Source organism: Leptonychotes weddellii, chromosome 1 (genome assembly GCF_054177405.1).
Source record: "Leptonychotes weddellii isolate Sample4059 chromosome 1, ASM5417740v2, whole genome shotgun sequence".
Lineage (NCBI taxonomy): Eukaryota > Metazoa > Chordata > Mammalia > Carnivora > Phocidae > Leptonychotes > Leptonychotes weddellii.
The window spans coordinates 94,947,132-94,968,008 of record NC_138369.1 but is presented as its reverse complement, the minus strand read 5'-3'; the positions used below and the strand labels follow the sequence as shown (position 1 = coordinate 94,968,008).

At 40.5% G+C, this 20,877-nt stretch overlaps 1 protein-coding gene across 4 annotated transcripts in view; it reads right to left on the bottom strand.

The window, feature by feature from the left end:
* Positions 1-20,877, bottom strand: part of MME (membrane metalloendopeptidase) — a 99,201-nt gene that overhangs the window by 62,142 nt on the left and 16,182 nt on the right. For all 4 annotated transcript variants that reach the window (XM_081828182.1, XM_081828200.1, XM_081828206.1 and 1 more), the window contains exons 4-8: positions 3,189-3,350; positions 2,145-2,225; positions 1,963-2,058; positions 1,726-1,844; positions 5-70 (exon numbers count right to left, since the gene is read on the bottom strand). In XM_081828182.1, coding sequence (XP_081684308.1) covers positions 5-70; positions 1,726-1,844; positions 1,963-2,058; positions 2,145-2,225; positions 3,189-3,350 — 524 coding nt within the window. The remainder of the gene's footprint in view (positions 1-4; positions 71-1,725; positions 1,845-1,962; positions 2,059-2,144; positions 2,226-3,188; positions 3,351-20,877) is intronic.

Here is a 20,877-nt window from a genome sequence, read left to right as displayed (position 1 = left end):
TTACCTCTTCATATATTCCAGTGCATTCATAATAGTCTCTGGAAGGGAGGCCAAGTCGAGGCTGGTCAATCTATAAAAAATATACAAGGAAAAAAATAAACCGTTCAGTTGATGTGGGACAGCTGGACAACATATAAGCATGTTTATCTATGTATGAACAAGATCCTAGTGTTCTTGCTGTTTATAAGGGTGACAATCAGACAATGAGTGAATACAAATTAGGCAATGGTTTCCACACCACTTGGAAGTGTTACACTGATGGGTAGTTAAGCAATCTGGAAGATTATGCTGCAGGTATTTGAGGAAAACCAAAGAAAACTTGAATGAAAATACACTGGGAAGGATTTTTAATGCAAAATGGAAGGGGCAGGTGGACAAAAACATGTTAGAATCTAGGACTTGGAAGTTTCTAAATTATACATTTACAGGACATTTGGCTTCCTGAGATCCTAATATGCTCTCCTGGGGGACATTCTCTTCTACTCTCACCCTTAATTGGGATGGAAAAAAACAAAAATTGGAAACCTCTATGGTAACTCTAGAACTGTTTGGCTAGGGGAAATCTTGCCAGAGATTTTTTTTACATCCCCTACCCTAGGGGGATAGAGGAGACTTCTCCTCAGTTCTCTCCCACTCTGCTCAAATCCTGGCAGCTGGGTGTGTGAAAGAAGAAACAAGGCTCTGCTCTGGTGTGTCTGGTCCACTGTCTTCCAGTGAGAGCCACCTGGACACACTCCCAGCTCTGTGAGATTGCTTCCTATGCACGGCATGGTTAGATGGGTCCGGGGCAAGTGAGAGCACGGATGGATTAGAGTGAGAAAGCCAGCAGCTGTAAAGAGCCCACGACAATACGAAAAGCCAGAAGGTGTCACCACAGGTAGGGTTCAGCCCCTTTCCAACCTTCCAATTCCCCCTAGGAAATCTCTCCATGGTGATCATGGGGGATGCTGGCACTTAAGAGCCAAAGGAGTGAATTCTGGAAGGAGAAAGGGGTCCACTGTAGAAAAGAGCTGGGTTCAATTTCTTTTATGATTTGATAAAAATGGCCATAAAGATTTATGCAATAGTGACATAAATATGAATCTGTGACTTGCAGCTTTTGGGGTACTCTCTTTTACAGGAAACCAAATAAAAGTTCTGTAAATGTTTTAGTCCATTCCAAACATACTCATTAAGTATTAATCTCATCTTAGGTGGCACCTTAAGTAAACCTAAATGAATGGCTTACATGAGAAAAAAAATCTAATAAATCCATTTTAAAAGAATATTTTATTTACTTTCACCAAAAAAAAAAGTTCAGATATTCTTTAGTAACAACCAAAATTGTATTCAAAAACCCTTTTCTATGTTCTTTTTGGAAGCAATTAGAAATTTTGGTTTCTAGACTTGCATTACTTATGTAAACCAAACCATGCTCTTTTCATGAACACAGAGAAATCGGGCGCTTTTTCTAAATAGGAGGCCCTTTCATTTCTTTATTTTATGAAGAAAGCAGTATCTAGACCAACGGTAGCAGAAGGGAGAGATGAATGTCTAAAACACAGCATTAAGAAAATACTTCCAAAATTGGAAATCCAGGTATTGGGGACAGAGCACAAATTTATTACTATCTTGCTCATGCAATTCAAATGAGAATATGCATTATTTCTAAATATCAATAACAATGTATGTAGACATTTTATCACAATTTAAAGATAACTTTGACTGTCAGCCACACAAACTTACATGAATTATATGGTTCATAGAGTTCTTATCATCAGTGCCAACAAAAAAATTAAGAATGACCTTTTTCCCATATTTAGAATTCAGTTGTGCAATAGATTTCTCAGCCGTCCAAGAAGTACCTAAAGCAACGAAAGGTGAAGTATACTTTTAGAAGGTTTAGTGCATTAATATGATACTATAATAACACAGATTTTACGTGGAAATTATTTTTTAAAAAAGAATAAAAAATTGCCTTACCATATGTTCGCTCCCAGTTTTCTGTTGCTACTGGCCAATCGGATATATTTGGTAACAGACTGAGTAGAGGTTTTCCGCCTCTGCTATCAATGGCAGCTTTTGAAAACAATGAAAATAAATTCATTATGAAGTCTTTGCATATTTGGGCACACTGTTAATGAGATAAAATGGAGAGCACTTACATTCATTTATACAAGATCTGTACAATGTTTTTGCTTTCTGCACTGCTACTATATCTTCGGTTTTGGGTTCTTGAAGAACATCTGAAATAGAGCATTTAATAAAACACATCAATAAAATTGCTCTTTTGCAGCTGTAATTAACATTTGCAATGTGGGTTCAGAAAAAAAGCTTGTTTTTGTGTATGTAGGTTCACTCCGTTCTCATTCTAAACTCTATAGGAAAAGCTAAACCCCTTATCTTATTCCTAGTGCAGAACTGGGAGTTGATTTCATTAGCCAAGTTAGATGAAAGTCTTTTCGACGAGATTATCTTTTTTGTGAACAGTGAGGTGTACTGCTCTGCCATACATAAGTTACTGTTTTTGAAATTGAAATTAAAAAGAAATAATAATGCAGAGGAATATGGAATTTAATATGATAGTCTTCTATCTATGGCTGGAAATAATTATCTTTGTGTGATTGTACTATTCATGCTCCAAATAAACTGACTGAATTATTCTACTTGTTTGGAGTTTGAAAATAGCAAAAATTGTGTTTCTACAAAGTAACTTCTAGAAGAGGGGAACAGAAGATGGAGGATAGCAGAAGACTAGACAAGACTTCCTCAGCTTCCCAAGGAGAATGTCTTAGATGGGTTAGAATAAATATACCTGCTCTGGGATGCAAATGTCAGTAACATCTTCAACACAATAACGACTCAATACTGACTTCGACCCAGGACCAGAGTGGAAAAACAATGGAGGTAGTGTTTAGTGGCAATCAATTAATTTCTTCTTATGTGAAATGGCATAAAGATGCCATCTGTAGGAATAACAGAGCTTTATCGTACGTGTACCCACACATGAAAGCAGGAATGCTGAGATGCCAACATATCCATTTCAGTGTTACCACCCTCAGAGTGACTTAGTGGTGAGCCACAAAACTTGGAGGGATTATCGACTTTAATCTTCTGTGACATTCTCCATAATGGCTAAGAGTTGTATCTTTAAAAAATGGATATATTAAGAGAGAAATCTTTGATGCATAGACACAAACTCCACTAACCTTTCAAAATGACTTCTAGTTCATCTCTTAAAATGTCAAAGTTACTGTAACGGGAGCTGGTCTCAGGAATGACGTTGCGTTTCAACCAGCCTCCACAGGCATATTTAAAAAAGTCTGTACAAGGCTCAGCAGTAGCATCCATGTTCTGGATCAGTCGAGCGGCTGAAAGACCAGAGAAAGAACGAAATAAAACGAAGGGTGTATTTCTTAAGTAGTTTGGAAGGGGGAACAAGAGCCTTGTTGTTTCTCTTTTATGATCAAGTCAACTGGACTGAGACTCCTTTTTCTTTCTTCCGTTACTGTCAATTGAAGAGGAATGATGACTATCTATGTATAGTCCTCCTCTCCTTTATTATAGTTGGTTTGGTGTATTTCTGAGAGGTCTTGGTCCTCCCATCCTACATCTCACCCCCACCTCCAAATAACCGAAGTTCTTGCTAGTTCCTATCTCAGATGAAAAAAAGAATACCAGTCTGCCTTAGCCAGCCTGAGCCTGGGGCTGACATAAGGTGTCTCTTTACTCTAATAACTTCAGCTGCTGACTTTACTCTTCAAGGTGCTGTGACTTTTGAATGTCTCTGAGACTCCAAGGGATGTGGGATTGTTTTTTGTTTTTTGTTTGTTTTTAAGTAATCCTTACACCCAACGTGTGGCTTGAACTCACAACCCCGAGATCAAAGAGTCGACAGCTCCACCGACTGAGCCAGCCAGGTGCCCCTGTGGGACTGTTCATGGATTTTATCATTTTAGTAAAGATCTGAAGCTGCCGTTATTACTTCTTGGACCTTGCTTACAATATTTTTGCAATTCAAATTGGACATCTGATTTGCATTTGTTTTTGTAGAGTCTGTCATTATAAAATTGGCTGTAAGCTTGTTAGCTTTTCTTATGTCCACTCTTTTATCTTTGAGAACCACGATGAAAATGCAAATGAGCCAACAGGGAGTATTTACAGTGTGCAAAACACTGTGCTAGGTACCGCAGTTGATAGAAGGATGCATAAAATAGGAATTACTGCCTGAGGAGGATATTACGTCCAGGAGGCCCAACGCCCACAGTTTCTAACACCTGGAATAGTTAGAAAACCTTCCCACTGACCTCCCCACGTTCCTTCTCCTACAAGTTGAACTGTTCTGCAGTGAAAACAAAAGAGCAATTGAGAATGCAGCTGTATCGCGAGAGGGTAAGTTCTCAAACAAGCTTTTGAAAATACTTTGCTTTCTGAAAAAATTAATTCATTAATTAAAAACTTCAAACAATTGCTAAGGTGTGCGGACTTTTTCAACTGGGAATGATGGTTCAGTCTATATTCCAGCTGAACGTCAAGTCCCCGCTTCTCATCACCTTCTGGGTGTGTTTGCTTGGCTGCCCCCTCAAGCTCCATGTCTCTGACGCTTAACTACGGATCATCTCCAGACCAGTCCTCTTTGGGCTTGTGCACAATGGTGTAGAGCACGGCCCGTATCACGGCCTCCCAGGTTTGAGCCTTGGGTAAAACTCTGTATTTCCCCCTGCCCTTTAGGCTTCTTGGTAACTCTTTTGCCTCTTTTCTGTACTCTTGCCTTGATCAGTTTTTATTCTCACTCCCTTTTAACTAGCAGTCCCCCATCTACTCATCATGCTAGCACCCTCTCCCTCCTTGGATATATCCCACACATCTTTCACAGATGAAACTTCCCCAGATACACTTTTGCTAGTCACTCTTTCACTGGAAAATGTCAGTGGCTTGACACTGCCCAGGTTAAATTACAAAACTCTTTAAGTTGGCCTCTAAATCTTTCCGAGACTAGTCAAAAGTCTCCCTCTGCCTTTTCTCTTTATATCCCGCCTCTGTGTTTTTATACAAACTCTCTGCTCCAACCAGATAGGCTTGCTCCATTTGCCACAAACACTCCTGTGTTTCTCTACCCGGTACTATTTCCTCTCTCTCCCTCACCCCACCCTTCTAACTTCTCTTCCCTTTCTTCCCAAATGCTACCCACTATTCATTGTTCAGCATATGTCCCATCTTTTCCCTGAAGTTCCCATGACTCCACACTTCAGGGACTCTTTCTTTCTCTGAACTCCTGAGAGCTCATGGCCTCACTCAGTCTTGAATGCTCAGATGAGGTTTCTGATTGAGGACACCTACGGTGTCTTCCTGACCATTCTGTTGATGAACTTAGCCTCTTTGTATTCCCATCATCTAGCACCTCATAAAAGGCATATGCACAAATGGTTATGTGTGACCACCGCACTGAGTCATCTGTGAGTCCTACTCTCTCCTCCCACACACCCCCTCCTCTGCTCCTGCAGGTCAGACCAGTTCTCATCTCATGGCCTCCAGTCCATCCCATCCTTGCAATGCCCACTGTTTCTGCTCTGTTTTGGGCCCTCCTTCTCTTAGGCTCTATCTAGGCCCTTTTGCCCAGGTTATGGCCCCAGGCCTCTCCCTACTCCAATCCATCCTGTGTGCCAGCCCGATTATTGCCATAACATTTTCGCATGCCATTTCCACTCTGAGGTTTTCAATATGCTCCGTCTGCATTTATAATAAAATCCAGAAAAATATATAAATAATACAAATATAATAATAAAATCCACACCTGACACTAATATAACACTGCATGTTAATTATACATGAATAAAAAGAAAACAAATAAAATCATGGATGGAATAAATGACTCTAGGAGAAATTTAAAAAAAAGAAGAAAATCCAGATCCCACAGCATATTCTCACTCTGATTTTATCCCGTGAACTTCTCTCTCCCCACTTCCTCACATGTGCCGTTGGCCCCAGTTTAAATGACTGTGCTCAGTTTCTGCTGTGAATGCCTATAGTTTTCTGCTTTTGTAACTTTGACCATGGTGCATCAGCCCCTGTTAAAATATCCTTTTTAATTTTTTCATGTTTAGAGATTTCAGGCATTTCCAAGGCTCAGTTCAAATCCTCCTTCTTTAAGGACTATCCTCACAAAATCCGTATCAGCTGCCATCGTATTCATTTTTGTTGTTGTTGGAAAAACCATGATCTCCTCACCTAGACTGTGTGGTTCCAGTAAAGAAGGGAATGCGCTTTCCAGGTCTCTTACAGAGCCTCATGTTGCACTCAATCAAGATTTGTCAGTAAAAACTCTAACTTGAAACATCAGGTAGAGATGAGGAAATTGATTTCAAAAAGGTAGAAAAAGTAATTCCCTTAAACGTCAAAGGAAATGAAGAGATGATGACAGGGGAAGTGAAAATAAAGACCCTCAACACTTGGAGAATTATCATATAAAAAGTGAAAAACCAGAAAATTGGAGCCTGAAAGAAGTGCTAACCAAAGATGTTCTAAGCATACATTTTTAGCAATTTTATGTAACTCTTGTCTTTTAAAATACTTTTAAGTATTTAAACTGAATGTTGTAGAGGCAACTGCCATTTTCGGAGCACTTCCATTTTCTTCCCCTCCCTGGGGAAATGGATGGTTTATGTCCTAACACCACAAGGAGCAATAAACTCCAAGGAGGGGAGAGCAGTGAACGAGTAATGAGTGAGTAGAATGAACAAGGACACTAATGAGCAAGTCTTACTGCCAGTTTGGAAATATCTCATGCTCTTTTAAACACCTTGAAGAAAAAGGAGGAGCAGTGGAGCAGCTCCATGCTTGTGAGCACAAGTCCGCTGCCATGTGAAATGCCTCTACACTTCTCACATCTCCCACAAAGGAAACAAGTGATCTTTCCCCGATCAGGTTGAATTCGTACTTGACACCCAGTTAAACGACTTCTATCTGGAAAACAAACCAAAGAAGCAGTGTTCAAACAATTTGTGAGGGCTGTGCAGGCCAGAGATAGGAAGAGGCAACTTTGCCAACTCCTTCCTGTGCCACTTTTTAAAACTTCCCTTTGACCAGAGAGCTCATCTGAGCATGGGCGCTTCCAATTACTTCAAAGAGTGCTCTCTGTTCTGGTGAATATTTTGGGGCCGTGGGCCAAGGCAAGTCATGAGCTAGCACTTTTATGCCGGGTCTTTGATCAAGCTTCCTTTAATCTCTTATCGTGGGTTTGATTCTCGGTTTGCACCTTATCCTCCGGACCTCCTCTGTGCTGACTTTTCTTTGAAGTCAGCGGTAAACCTGTGGGTAGGAGGGCTGTAGGAAACAGACACACAACTGTCAAACTGGTTGTAATTGTTTTTATATTTTGCACTTTGTTTTGAATTACTCAACCTCTCCACAGAGCCACACCTGGGCTCTTCAGATGTTTCCTTATCTGTGTGTTTCTGACTTCTGAGTAAACAAGTGTGGTTTAAAAGCAAATAAAAGTATTCACCTTCATCAGCAGACATAAAAAATGATGTAGGAAAGGCAAACGTATTGACACAGAATGTTGCTGACCAGATATTTGTGAAGTGAAAGAAACAGTACTTACACTTTTTAAAAATCTATATAAAAGCACAGAAAGTCTAAAAGACATTTACAGCAGTTATATCTAGGTTGGTGGATTATGAGTGTGTTTAATTTTGTATTAGTTGCTTATCTTTATTTTCCAATTTGTATTAGATGAACATGCATTGCTTTTGCAATAAGAAAGAAAAAGCATTTTTAATTTAAGAAAATAGTCACATAAAGACAAGAAAAATAATCTTCTATTAATAATGAGCTTATTTCTTATGAATGACAATTCCAAATGTTCTAGGCTGATAATCTATGACACACAATTTTTTCCCTAACTAATCTTCTTGTAACATTCTCCCAAATTCCTTGACTATAGGAATTTTAAAACAAGCTCAACTACCATCTGGGAAGTTATTAATTACTGTATTCATTACCAAGGGTCCATTGTGTGGGTATGGATTAGAAGGTGCTGTATAAGCTGGGAAAATGTTTGGGTTCCTTAAATCAGGCAGACCTGTTTTGAATCCCTGAGCTTCACCACTTTTCAATTGTACAAGATTAGGTAATTTCCCCAAGATCAAGCAGCTAGTAAATGATGGAGCCCCAGGCCTTGCACTTAGGCTCCCATGGGGGCTCCAAGTTCACCACCCTCTTCCCTCCATATTTTGGGTAGACCAGATGGGGCTGTGTGAGAAGCAGTGATCTGCATTCTCTCTTCTTTTCCACTCCTTCTCAGCTGCCTTTATTTTCCCCTTGCCCTCTACTTCCTCCCCCGCCTGGCACTATGTAAGCGCTGCTGCCCTCCTTCCCTAATGTCAACCTTATCACCAGCAACTAGCCCTGGGTCAAAGGTAGTCTCGAGAAAGCATCAGGACTTGGAAGGTCTGTAGTATCCAGGAAGAAGGAAGAGGTTAAAACAACAACAGATGAATTCTTCACAGCAGGGCAAGCAGGGAGGTGAGTGGCAATGGAGCCGATTTGTACTCAAAGGCACATCCAGAAGTGCACCTTCTTGAAGTGGGCATGTAGCAGGATTCCTGCCTAATCAATCTTTGGATATAATCCACTGGGTTCTGGAGAGTGAAAATTCTCAGGGATATGTTTCAGAGCAGTACTTTTCAACCCTGGTTAACCATGTGAATTACCTTAGAAGCCTTTTAAGCATCCAGACACCCAGAATTCACCCCGATCAATTAAAGCAGAATCTTCGAGATGGTCCAGGCATTTTTTTAAGGCTTCCCTAGTGGTTCTAATAAGCAGCCGGGGGAAAACCATCAGATTAGAGAACAGAGAAACATGGAAAATGAGGACAAGAGAATCCAATACCATACTCATACTTAGATGAATCAGGCATATTTCTTCTTGCTTTTCCAGTCTGTGTCAATGGGCTCCCATCATGACAACCTATATTTCTAACTGCATTTCAGTCCCTTATAAATCTCTGGCACAGTATTGCAGGAAGCCACACATGTGTCTCCTGTCTACAAGCCCACTCCCCACCCTGCAGGCCTCCACTCTATTCTATTGCCTTTGGCCTCCACAACCTCTCACCCCAGACCCCACCCATGACCCAGCTCCTGGTGTAGGAACTGTGTGAAACTGCCTTTCTGTCATCTGTCATTGTCCTAGAGGAGTCCCAAAGAGACTCCTAGTGCCTCCAGGTAAATAGCTGACTTACATTTTACCTCCATGCCTCCCTCTCCCAAGAACCACAAGGACAAATAGGCCTGGTTTGGGGGAGACTATAATAATAAAACCTGCACTCCATTCAGAACTATTTCTCTTCTCTGATGGGCAAGGCTTTGTTCAAGGGACATTTTTGTTGAGCTTGACTTTCTATTCCTCTACGATGAGCTCTCTCTAATCTCAGGAGGCTTCTGGGCCACTCAGGGGACAGACCTGAGGCACAACCACTCCACCAGTGGCCAGACATAATTAGACATGATGAAACGCCAGTTACACTAGAATTCCTCTGCCTGTCAGCTCAAGAAGGGGAGATCCTTGGTCTGTCTTTGAATGCCAATGGCTCCCATGCCACATGATCCCCCTTTCCTACCTGTATACCCTGCTTTTTATAATTTTATTTTATTTTATTTATTTATTTATTTATTTATTTATTTATTTATTTATTTATTTAAGAGAGAGAGAGAGCGCGCCCGTTCACACACAAGTGGGGGGAGCGGCAGGAAGGGGCAGAGGGAGACGGAGAAGCAGGCTCCCCCACTGAACAGGGAACCCAATGTGGGGCTAGATCCCAGGACCCCAGGATCACGACCTGAGCTGAAGGCAGACATTTAACTGACTGAGCCACCCAGGTGCCCCTATACCCTGCTTTCCAACAACATCAATAGTTTGCTAGCTGAAAACAGGATTTTTGGCACTATGCACAAGAAATATTTCAATGTTTATACATGTACATTCCCTAGAGGCTAGTTTTCTGGTCTTGTGTGTGTGTGTTTAAAGAAATTTCTGCATGTGTCAAGTGCTCCTGGGGAAACTGTCAGTAAAATAAGGGAAATCGGAAATAAATATGATTGCCACAAGCAGCAAATAAATAAACTGGATAACATAAAGCTTTGTGTTGTGGCACTTTATTGTGGACTTAACCTTATTTAAAGTTGGTTCCTACTTAGTAGATCACTGATGCTTTTCCATGAGAATGAATTCATGGGAATTATGAATATGGTCAACTCTTTTTATTTGATGGAGTTTGTTGTAAAGTCACAACTAACACTGAATTAGCAAGTAGAGTCATCGACCCTTGGGAAAATACAGGGTTAGGTTCTTATGAGCCTCTGATTACACAGCATTTTCATCAACTGATCAATACATAATCTTGTTTTATGTGCGTTTTTATTTAATTGAAAGACATTTTATTTAATATATATCATTGACTCATTAATACTGAACTCACGGCCAATAATGCTATAACTCATGATGGAACAAAGCTTACTAACAGGTTTTTTTCTTTGTAAGGCACAACACAGCTTTCTGGTGCTTAGAAACACTAACAGCCCTTCAGCACTATGTCTGGGAGCCATTTTAAACCAGGAAATAACCAATAAAAAGCACAAAAAATATGAAAAATACGGCATTAAATAGACCAAGAGAAGGACCCTTGCTTACAGTCCTTGTTGGACCTCAGCTGGGGACACAAGTGGAGGGCGACTCACATCTTTCACCAATCTGCTCAGGTCTGCAAATGATCTAAGAGCACCACAAGTATTGATTCTGGGGTTACAAATAAATTTTAGCCAGTAGGTGAGTTAGCACATAGGGAATTCGCAAATAATTAGAATTGACTATACTTTTTCCTTCATTCCTTTGAGGCTTTTGAACTATCCAGGAAATGTACAAAACGGGCAACAATATTAAGGGGGAATGGATTCAAAAAATTTCATCCTCAATTATTACAATTATATGTTAGTGTCAAACATTTTAAATAGGTTAGGCATCTATTTACAATATAAGTGCCACACATCTGATTGTATGAAAAAATTTCTTTTCTGACCCTCTTACTCTGCATGGAGCTAAGGTTTAGGGAATGGTATATGAGCAAAACTGTTTTCAGCTTGTTCTCTCCAAATCAGCCCAAGCCCTTGGCTTTTTGACTCCAAGCCACACATTTTCATTTCATTTCCTTAAAATCACTATAATCAACCTGGCTTATGACTGTTCTGGAAGTGTCTAGAAGAGGTCAGAGAAACGTTGGGGTACCCAGGAACAAATGCTCTTGTAAAGACCTTAGGACACCCATTTCTGACCCAACCTTCTGTCTTAAGTGTTTGTCTTATTAATAGACACTGAGCCTGATATTAGTTACTAGGCAAATTTGACAAGTTAAAAATCTTTTTTGACAACATTCAGAAAGTATTGTCGACCTCATTCCCCTGCTGCTACCCTCCTCCCACCATCCCCCAGCCAAAATTAAGGCAAAGTCAGAACGTTTTGAAAGAACACAAGGAAAATGCAATGTAATCACAACGGGTCACAAAGGACTCCATTCAAAAGGCAGTAATGTGGAAACTAGAATCTAGGGGACCATTCCTGAAGGGAAAATGACTGAAAATTAGCAAGCACACAGACTAATGCTAATAAAAACCAAATGGTTTTCGTTACAAACATTCTGGATTCTTCCACGGTCCACTCCTCACTTTTAAATGAAATCCTTGTCCCCAAATTGCTTTTGTGATACCTTGGTTAAAGAAAGGTTGGGGTTGGAGGGGGGGAGTACCTCATGCTGAATGTAATCTAGACTGTTAGTTTATCATTTAATCAACCACTCCCTGTCAACCACTAGTTAAGTTCCAGCTAAGCCAAGTTCAAGTCTTACATTAGTCTAAATGATCAGCACCAAGAAAAGCCATCACTATACATTTGTTCAGAAACTGTCTGTGGATTTATACAAATAGATCTGAGGGAAGCATAGGGAATTATTCCGTAGAACAACTCTCAAGAAAGGAGACCAACTGCGGCACCTGACTGGCTCAATTGATAGAGCATGCAACTCTTGATCTCAGGGTTGTGAATTCAAGCCCCATGTTGGTTGCAGAGATTACTTAAAAAAAATTTAAAAAAAAAAGAAGACCTTTTATTTTGTGTTTTAGCTTGAGCAATAATTAGTTTCTAACTATTTTATATAAGCATGTGACCAATTTACCTTAAATGTATAGACAAAAACACACACATGCACATGCACACACTTCTAAACGCTTAACCTGGAACCCATCTGCTATCAGATTTACAGATAAACTCAATATCAGGTTCACATATAGAGTGTAAAATATAGGATCTTTTTTTGGGTTCAGCCAAAGATGCTCATGTAATACTACTACTACTATTACTAATAATATTCAGTGGTTGACATGTGTTAGGCACCGAGCACTTACTGCTCGAGAGGCACGTTTCTAAATTCTTTAAAATTTGTTTTTATTAAACTGTATATGGTAACTCTACTTTTGTCCCCAATTCTAGAGCTGTAGAAATTGAGGATGGTTGTTGAGCAACAAGACCAAGGTTTGACCTCAAGCAGTGGTGGCCAGAGTCTGAGTTCTTCTGTGATATTAAATTGCCTCTCTGGCTTTAAACTTTTTTTCCTTATTAATTGCTCCACACAGTAAGACATATTACCTCTATTTTAAGGAAATCTAGGCACAGAGTGGTTACATGTCCAAGATCACCAATATGACTTTAGGTAGAACATAGGTCTAATTTTAAGTTGACGTTTTTAATACAGTATCATTCTTCCAAATCCAAATAACATTAAAGAAATTTCAGAAGCTACACAGAGAGGGTAAGAGATTCCAAATTAAATTATATGGCAACCAGTTTTTTTTGGGGGGGTAAGGGTTTGATGCCCAATTAAGTTTTAATTGCTCTATAACATGAATATAGCTACATGAATTCTTTTCACCTCATTTGGCCTTGAATTTTAGAATTTGTTGAGATAATCACAGAAATCTCAAGTCTAATGGACCCACAATAATAATCCTTTTTTGGCTCTCCCCAAATTCTTCAGCCTTATCTTACAGCCCATTTAAATGAATGGCTCACAGCAAAGAGAGGACAGTCAATAATTTTCCAATAGGGATTCCTCCAAAATTCACAACCCAAAACATATTCTGTTAATAATTGAAAGCCCTGAAACTGTGTTACTGTTAAGTTAAAGTGCCATATGTCTAAAAATAATTTTTCTTTTCCAGGTCCAATTTGCATTTTGAATCCTAAAAGATTCTTTGCTAGCAAAAAGCTATTAGAGATTCTCCTGCAATTTAAATACAATATATCACTTAAAATAAGTTACCAGGGCTGCACGTTGATTATAATGTTAATGAATAAAAATGCTCCTTTTTGAGGAAAGATATTGAAGGTGATGAAAAAGGCTATGATGTTCCCTCAGTCACTCCCATCAGGTAGACCCCAAGCTCCCCGGATACTGGCAGGTGTGTCTGAAGAGGAAGCAGGGAGCTTACATACCCATGTTTCTCCCATGTAAGCATTTTGTTATTTCAGGTCATGTTATTGAAATAGAGTGATCAGAGCAACTTCAGTAATAGGTAATTACTGAGAATAACTCAAGACATTCTGCCTTTGCATCAATTTTGGTTAGAGAGTGGTGCAAAAAAGATCGCAGCAGGAGGATAAGCTGGGTCATCAATGCTTTTAGAACACTGAAGTCAAAATCAGTTAAGAAGGCTCTTCTCTAGTGAGCACTATTCAATTCAGTACGTATAACAAACTAAGCGCTGAGTTGACATAAGGTTGTGTTTGGCTCCACATGTTTATATTTTGTAATGAATAAATAGCTCTTTTATATTATCGAAAACACAGAGGATTAGGCTCAATCATTTGCCTTCTCCAAAAAAATTTTCTCCTTGCAGAGCATGAAAAGACTTGGAAAATTTTCATTTCATCTTGGCAAATATTTTTGAGTCCCCCTATATATCGAACACCATTCAGAACTAAATACACCACGGTGAATAAACAGGTATAATCTCTGCCCTCAGAGCTTGCAGATTTTCCTCTGAAACAAGACTGCTTCCTTCATAATGTACATGAACTCCTCTAATGTAACTGTATCTAGCCATGCTCGGTTCTCACTTTCAAATTGCTAAGCTTACCCAGTATTCAGCAGACGGGTAAAGCTCTTATTTTATATGTAACCTAAGGCAAGGAGTCATGTGCAGTGTGTCTGTGTGCCTGTGGTCGCATCTGTGAGCTGACCAGGAATCTGAATGAGCATGCTGTGAATGAAGCAACCAGGGATAGAGAAAAACAGCAATGCTCAGCTAATTCAGGGCACCCAAGAGAAGGAATGCACAGGGGCTTCATGAGACAAGAGTGGAAATGGGTTATGGAGAAGGGCGGGAGCTCCGAGAGAACTAGAGGCAGACAAGAAGAGCCAGACTAGTGGTAATGTGGGTCCTAGAGAGCTGGAAATGCTTACCTGAGTAGGAAATGAGTTGCAAATTCTCCCTGAAACAGGAAAATAGAGGGAAAGAGAAATACCTCCAGAAATTGTTTCCTTGCCGACCTGATTCGAGCTTAGGAGCGTAGAATTAGCAAGCTAAATGAAACAACTGGGAAGAGAGTGACTGACTTCCCTGCCAGCAGGGGAGACAGATGAGACAGAGGAGGGCTGAACTCAGGACCCTCGACAGAGAAACACAGAGCCAAGAAATCTGACTTCTGTAAGCAGGACAAAGCCTGAATGAGGACACTTCTTTGTGGCCATATTTGTGTATTGGGTGCCCTGACAAATCACTTTGCCTAGACAGCAGTGGTTCTGTGACCTCAAGATAAGGAACCCAAGAATAAATATAAGAAAATAAATAAATAATTTATTTATTCAACCAATATGTATGGACAACTTACTATGTGCCCTGCACCATGCTAGGCCCTATAAACAGAATGACAAGTAAGATAGAAAAGCCAAAGCTTTTATTGCAGTTGGCAAAACTAGACATTGGACAACTAACTACAAGTGAGATGTGAGTTATGGGTGTACAAGGAATGCTGGGAGTGAAGGAAGAATTAGCTGGGCAAAGGTGGAGAGGAGCATTTCATTCATTCATTCATTGGTCATTCAACGAATATTTGAGTAAGGTACCAAGCTGTTTTCCAGGTTGAGAAGGTGGGTGATGGCCTTGACATATGAGGACTGGAGTGTAAGAGGCTATGGGTGTGGAAAGGTAGGCCAACCTCTGAAGGAAGGATGCAGGATGGATAAAGGATGAAGAGCTACATTCCCAAAGATTCAGCACCCCGGAAGGAGCCCTACCTCTCTGTGACTAGTGGAAACAGACAGGTGGGAACTAATAAGCAGGGGTTTGGCCTTTGTCACCTTGTCCAGTGAAGGGGAGGGATTTGATCATGGGAAAGAGCATTTACTCTTGTGGAGGCTGCAGGAAACAGCCAGCCTTGTCCTGTAAGTCCTCATCATGGGCATGCCATGGAGACAGCTTTTCTTTTATTTTCTGTCTCCATGGCTGGTCACAACGTTCTAAAGCATCTCTTGGACACATGCCCTGCCAAATCGGCTTATGATTTTCTGAGCCCTCACTTGGATGGATCTTCTCCATGAATCCAGAGATCTGGTGGACCACAGACGTTAAGCTGCCGGCTGACCTCCTCTATGTTTCATACATCACGGTACCATTTGTATGACCACATGGTGAGGTGAAAGATGGAGCCTCAGATCATCAACGATGACAAGAGTTACCAGTGAGATGTGCAATTCCTGAGAGATAACTCAAAGTATATTCCACAGAATATAAAAGCAATAATAATTGTAGGTACACTCCCCACCCAGAGCAAGGAATCTAATCCCAATACTTTGCACAACTAGTCGATAATGGACATTCCAAAAGAATCCTTCCTTCTCAGTTAAGTCAAGTCTTTTCATAGTAAATTATCACCATCTGTTATTTAAAAGCTTTGAAAAGCACACATGTACTCTACCAGCATCTTAAAACATTTTGATATGACTTCTTTTTTCTGTTACTAAGCTTGAAGTAAAAATGACTTTTATTGTTCATTTAAAGTCAGATAGGCAATATCTGAAAAAATTTTAACTTTCCACACATAAATTAGATTTTTTTGTATTAAATAAAACAAGACAAAAACCTGATTCTTCCAAGATTTTAAAATTAATAGGTGTGGTAGTTGATGGCTTAGGGAAAAGCAGGATCCTTGGCTTTCTGTGTTGACATACAAGATTAGTGAGCTGTTCCTCCCTCGGTAAATGAAGAAACATTTGGGCTCAGGTGGAAGTAGTCTGAGCCAGTCCAGTGAGACTGAATCCTATTTTAGATAGACTATAAGGGTCAGCAACAGAAGAAGTTCCCAGCTAAGAGCAATGGAGGGATGAAAACCCACAACCAGTTGTGACAAAGGAGCTGTAACCAGCAGTGTGCTGATCCAAGGAAGTTCTGCAAGTTCTGGCAAAAGGCAATGAGGTTAAGAGCTAAGCTACATTTCAGGCCCAGAAGACAGGGAAATAAAAACTGAAACTGTTTCCAAAGGTGGGGAATGAACCAGAAGTGAGGTCCCAAGGGACAAGGTAAGAACCCCCGTAACTGGAGCTGGGGTCTGCGGCAGCCCAGGAGGCATGAGACTGAGCAAATTTGGAGTCAGAGCCACTGACCGTGGTCTGAGTGAGTGCCTGGGCCTGAAATGGGTCTGACCCTGCCCCACGGGCCCTGCATGGAACCCAACCAATTTGTAAACTTTGCAAATCTTCTCACTTCTTTTCTTGGTTTTAAGTTTACTACCATAGTTAAAATACATCATGTCAAGTTTCATAGTGTCTATTTCTACTATCTTATAATCCCTTTGAAAAGATTCATATTTGCATGGATATGAGTTTATGGGGGCTTTCAAGGTATCACTCGTGCCATTTCTTCTAGACATATTGTTATATCCTTGCTACTGGATAATATAGATAGCGCTATGAGAAATTTTCAGTTTGGTTAATGACTTTTTATATATTGCTTCCTTTACTTGATCCACTCAAATATAATTAAATTATTTCTCTGAACAAACACAATAAATATTTTGCTTCTTGGCTTCTAAGTTAGTGAAATCATTAATTGCTATATACATATGCTTGGGGATAATGAATTCATCTGGTCTCAGACTAACAGAGGTATCAAAACATCCTACTTTCACTCAGGTAATTTCATTATACCAGAAAATTAAGCCCATGGATTTAACAAAAGCTTTCTTTTCTGGAAGTATTTTTAAGTAACTACTGGATCCTCAAGCACATCTTATTATAAGCCTTTAATGATTTGGGAGTTCTTTAAATAAGAATTTCTTTGAAGTTCAGGAAAGCCTTGATTAACCAAAAAAACTATTTAAAGATATGGCTTGGGCCGTATCCATCATTTTTTAGTTGACTTGCTTGTTTCTGCTTTAAGCATCAAGCACAGAGAAACAGACGCAGGGCTGGCTATTGGTTGCTTGCTAATTGATTCCAATTTGACTGCCCAATGATCTAGTCTGTGCGGTGGATTGAACCCCCTTTTTTAGCTTCACAGCTAAGGTCCTACTACTGTTAGACTCCTCTGGACTGAAGTTTTTTAAAAAGATATTTTGGGGTGCTTGGCTGGCTCATTTGGTAGCGAATGTGACTCTTGATCTTGGGGTTGTAAGTCTAAGCCCCACGTTGGGTGTAGAGATTACTTAAATATGAAATGTTTAAATAAATACATACATACTTACATACATAAATTAGGGGCACTTGGGTGGCTCAGTCAGTTAAGGGTCTGCCTTTGGCTCAGGTCATGATCTCAGGGTCCTGGGATGGAGCTCAGCATGGGACTCCCTGCTCAGCAGGGAGTCTGCTTCTCCTTCTTCCTCTGCCCCTCCCCCTGCTTGTGCTCTCTCTCTCAAATAAATAAATAAAATCTTTAAAAACAAAATAAAATTAAATGAATAAATAAAAATTTTAAAAGATATTTGGATTTCTAAAATGTAACAAATCTGTTTTGGGTTGTTTTCTTTTTTTTTTTAATTTTGAAGGAAGATTGTGCCTCTGAGAAATGTTTAAACAAACATTTTGTTTTAAGATAAGAACTCACGGATTCACTTTGAGTGAAAAGATAAGTAAAAATGAATTCATTAGTAATTCTCTCAAGTGGAGCTCAACAACAGTATGCCAGACAGGTGGCCCTCCACCATTTCCCCTCGCTGGTTGCTATTTACCCACTTGAATTATATTCGGTTACATATGACAATGCGTGAGCCAAAAGCCCTAACCTTTGTGAACTCATTTCTAGATCAGGTGGCACATCCTAAGACTCTAGAATCTTAACTCTTGTCAGCAAACATTTACCTCCATTCAGAAGGAAATCTCCTGCAAACTTTTCTCTGGAGTAGGAAAGATATGGGTCTGGGATGTGAGAGGAAACAGGATTAAAGGAGCATTTTAAGTGTTTAAGTAATAAATAAGTATTAAATTAAGTATTTACGTATTAAGCGCTCAGCCTGCTCACTCAGTGCTGCCATCAGCTCTCTGCTTTAACCAAAACCCCTCCTCCTGAAGCTCCCGGGCCCTCTAGCATTTCAAGACACTGAAAGGCACAACTAGCCTTCTATTATCACTCCAAGTCGCATCCAAATCATCACTCGCCACAGGGCTTATTTAGGCTTCTGCCAGTCGACCATTCCAGCCTCCACTACCTTATTTCTTTAACTTTCTAGACATTCATCGCTGTTTATTAGAGACGGACACCTCACTCAGTCATCCCCTCCATGAAAGTTCCGCCACCTTCCCAGGTAATATCAGGGACTGTGGAGACCACCTCTGCTCCTCTTCAGCTATAGAATTTCTTAACCTTTTGACCTGTCATGACCTTCCCCTCCACTCCACATCAGTACATGCATTTTTTATGGTAACATCCTGATGTTGCCATCACCCAGAATAGTTCTACCTTTGAAATCTTCAACTTGAGTAACCTATCCTCTGACCTTCTGATCCTTAGAAGTGTTTCTCTTTCTTTATTCCCTCTATATCTGCCCTTGAACTTCACTGAGAACTCTCACCCTACGCCCACTCTGTTTTCCCTTTGCCTTTATCTTCTATCCAGCCTACAACCTGTAGTGCCATCATTTAAACCATCATCTCATCTAAGTAGTTCCTTCCCTTGCCCCCTGCAAGTAAGCCTACCCTGAATCTATCCAGCTGCCCTCCATTCTCCTCCAACTCTAGGCTGAGATATTTAATATGCATTTTATATATTGATTGATTGACTGTCTCCTTTTTTATTGTGAGCTTCTTGTGAACAGGGACTTTGTGTTATTCGCTTCTCCATCCTCAGCAACTAGAGCAGTGCTCAATAAATATCTGTAGAAGATACTATCAGTGATGCTGGGAAAACCCTGTAACTGCCTGGTTTAATGCCATTTCAAATAATGGCCTTCAGCTTCAACAGGATTATCAATCCTGTGCACAGCCTTCCTACATACTTGGCCCTGTTTAGCCTTCCCTTCCCCTCTATACACTGCCCCTTTCCAGCCTTCGATACTCCTGCTTTCTTTGCCAGGTTTTGCCTCTTACTTCACAGAGAAAAGTGAAGTAACTGGATGATGAGTGACCCACCTTCCTATCCTTCCCAGCCTCCAAACGTATTTGCATTCAGACCACCATTGCCTCTTTCCCCCTGGTAAGAGAGGAAGAGGGGGCCCTCCTCTGTCAAAGAGGAGTCCTGCCATCTTTCCCCTGGATATATTCTCTTATGTCCCCAGGAACAAGACTTAGCAATTTTCCCACCTTCCTCCTGAAACTTCAACTTCTTCCTTTCTGCTTTCATTTCTCATCAACCTCTCGGCTGCACTTAACTCCAGCGATCTAATTTTTAACATACTCTCTTCTTTTTGCTTTGGTGATTTTACACTTCACTGCTTTTTCTTCTACCTCCCCAACTCCTCCTCCTTCGTCCCTTTTGGAAATCTTCATTTCTTTCCTGGTAAATCTCAATCACATCATGCATATGCTGATGGTTCCTGAATCCTTATATCCAACCCTAACTTTGCCACATGGAAGACTTACTAGCATCTCAAGTCTGTACTGTCTCAAAAGGAGGGACCTTTTACTGCATGTTAAAATCTGTCCATTCTCTCCACCCTGTTACCATTCAAACCCAGGCAACCATTAGTTCTCATCCAGATAAGTGGGCAGTGGCCTAATTTCCTGCCCACAGACATTCCTTAGTTATAGTCAGTAATCCTTCCCAACAGTTCTGATCAAGTCATGCTTCATTTAAAACCCTTCCTTCTGTAATTTCTCAGTGCTATTAGTAGAAGGTCCAAACACTTTAACATGCACTACAAAATCCGACACCTGCTTATCTCCGTGCCAACGTTCAACACTTCCCTGGCTCTTCCCCACTTTCACATCCTTATACACACCCTCTATGACTTAGCCCTACAGCTATCCCTTCAGTTCCCCAATCTTGCCAGGCTCCCCCTCACACTTGGGACACAGAAATGCTATTCCCTTGTATGGGTAAGTCTTTGCCTCCACTTTACCAGGTGTGAGCTAGACAGCAGGCAAGCTTGAGAATGCTACACCTCCGCTTAAAATCCTTCAGATTCTCCCTGTAAGATATTTCTTTATTTTCTATAGACTTTGGGAGGAATTACAAGCTATGCAGTACATGATCAAGCCCCCATTTACTTTTCCAGTACCATGACTTGCTAGCCTGGTGCATCCTTCCAGCCATCATGAACCATATGCAGGTCCTAAGCTCACCAAGCCTTCACTGGCATGTTGCATCTAGCGCCATGTACGTGCTGCTCTCTGCTCCACTAGCCAGGCAATCTCTG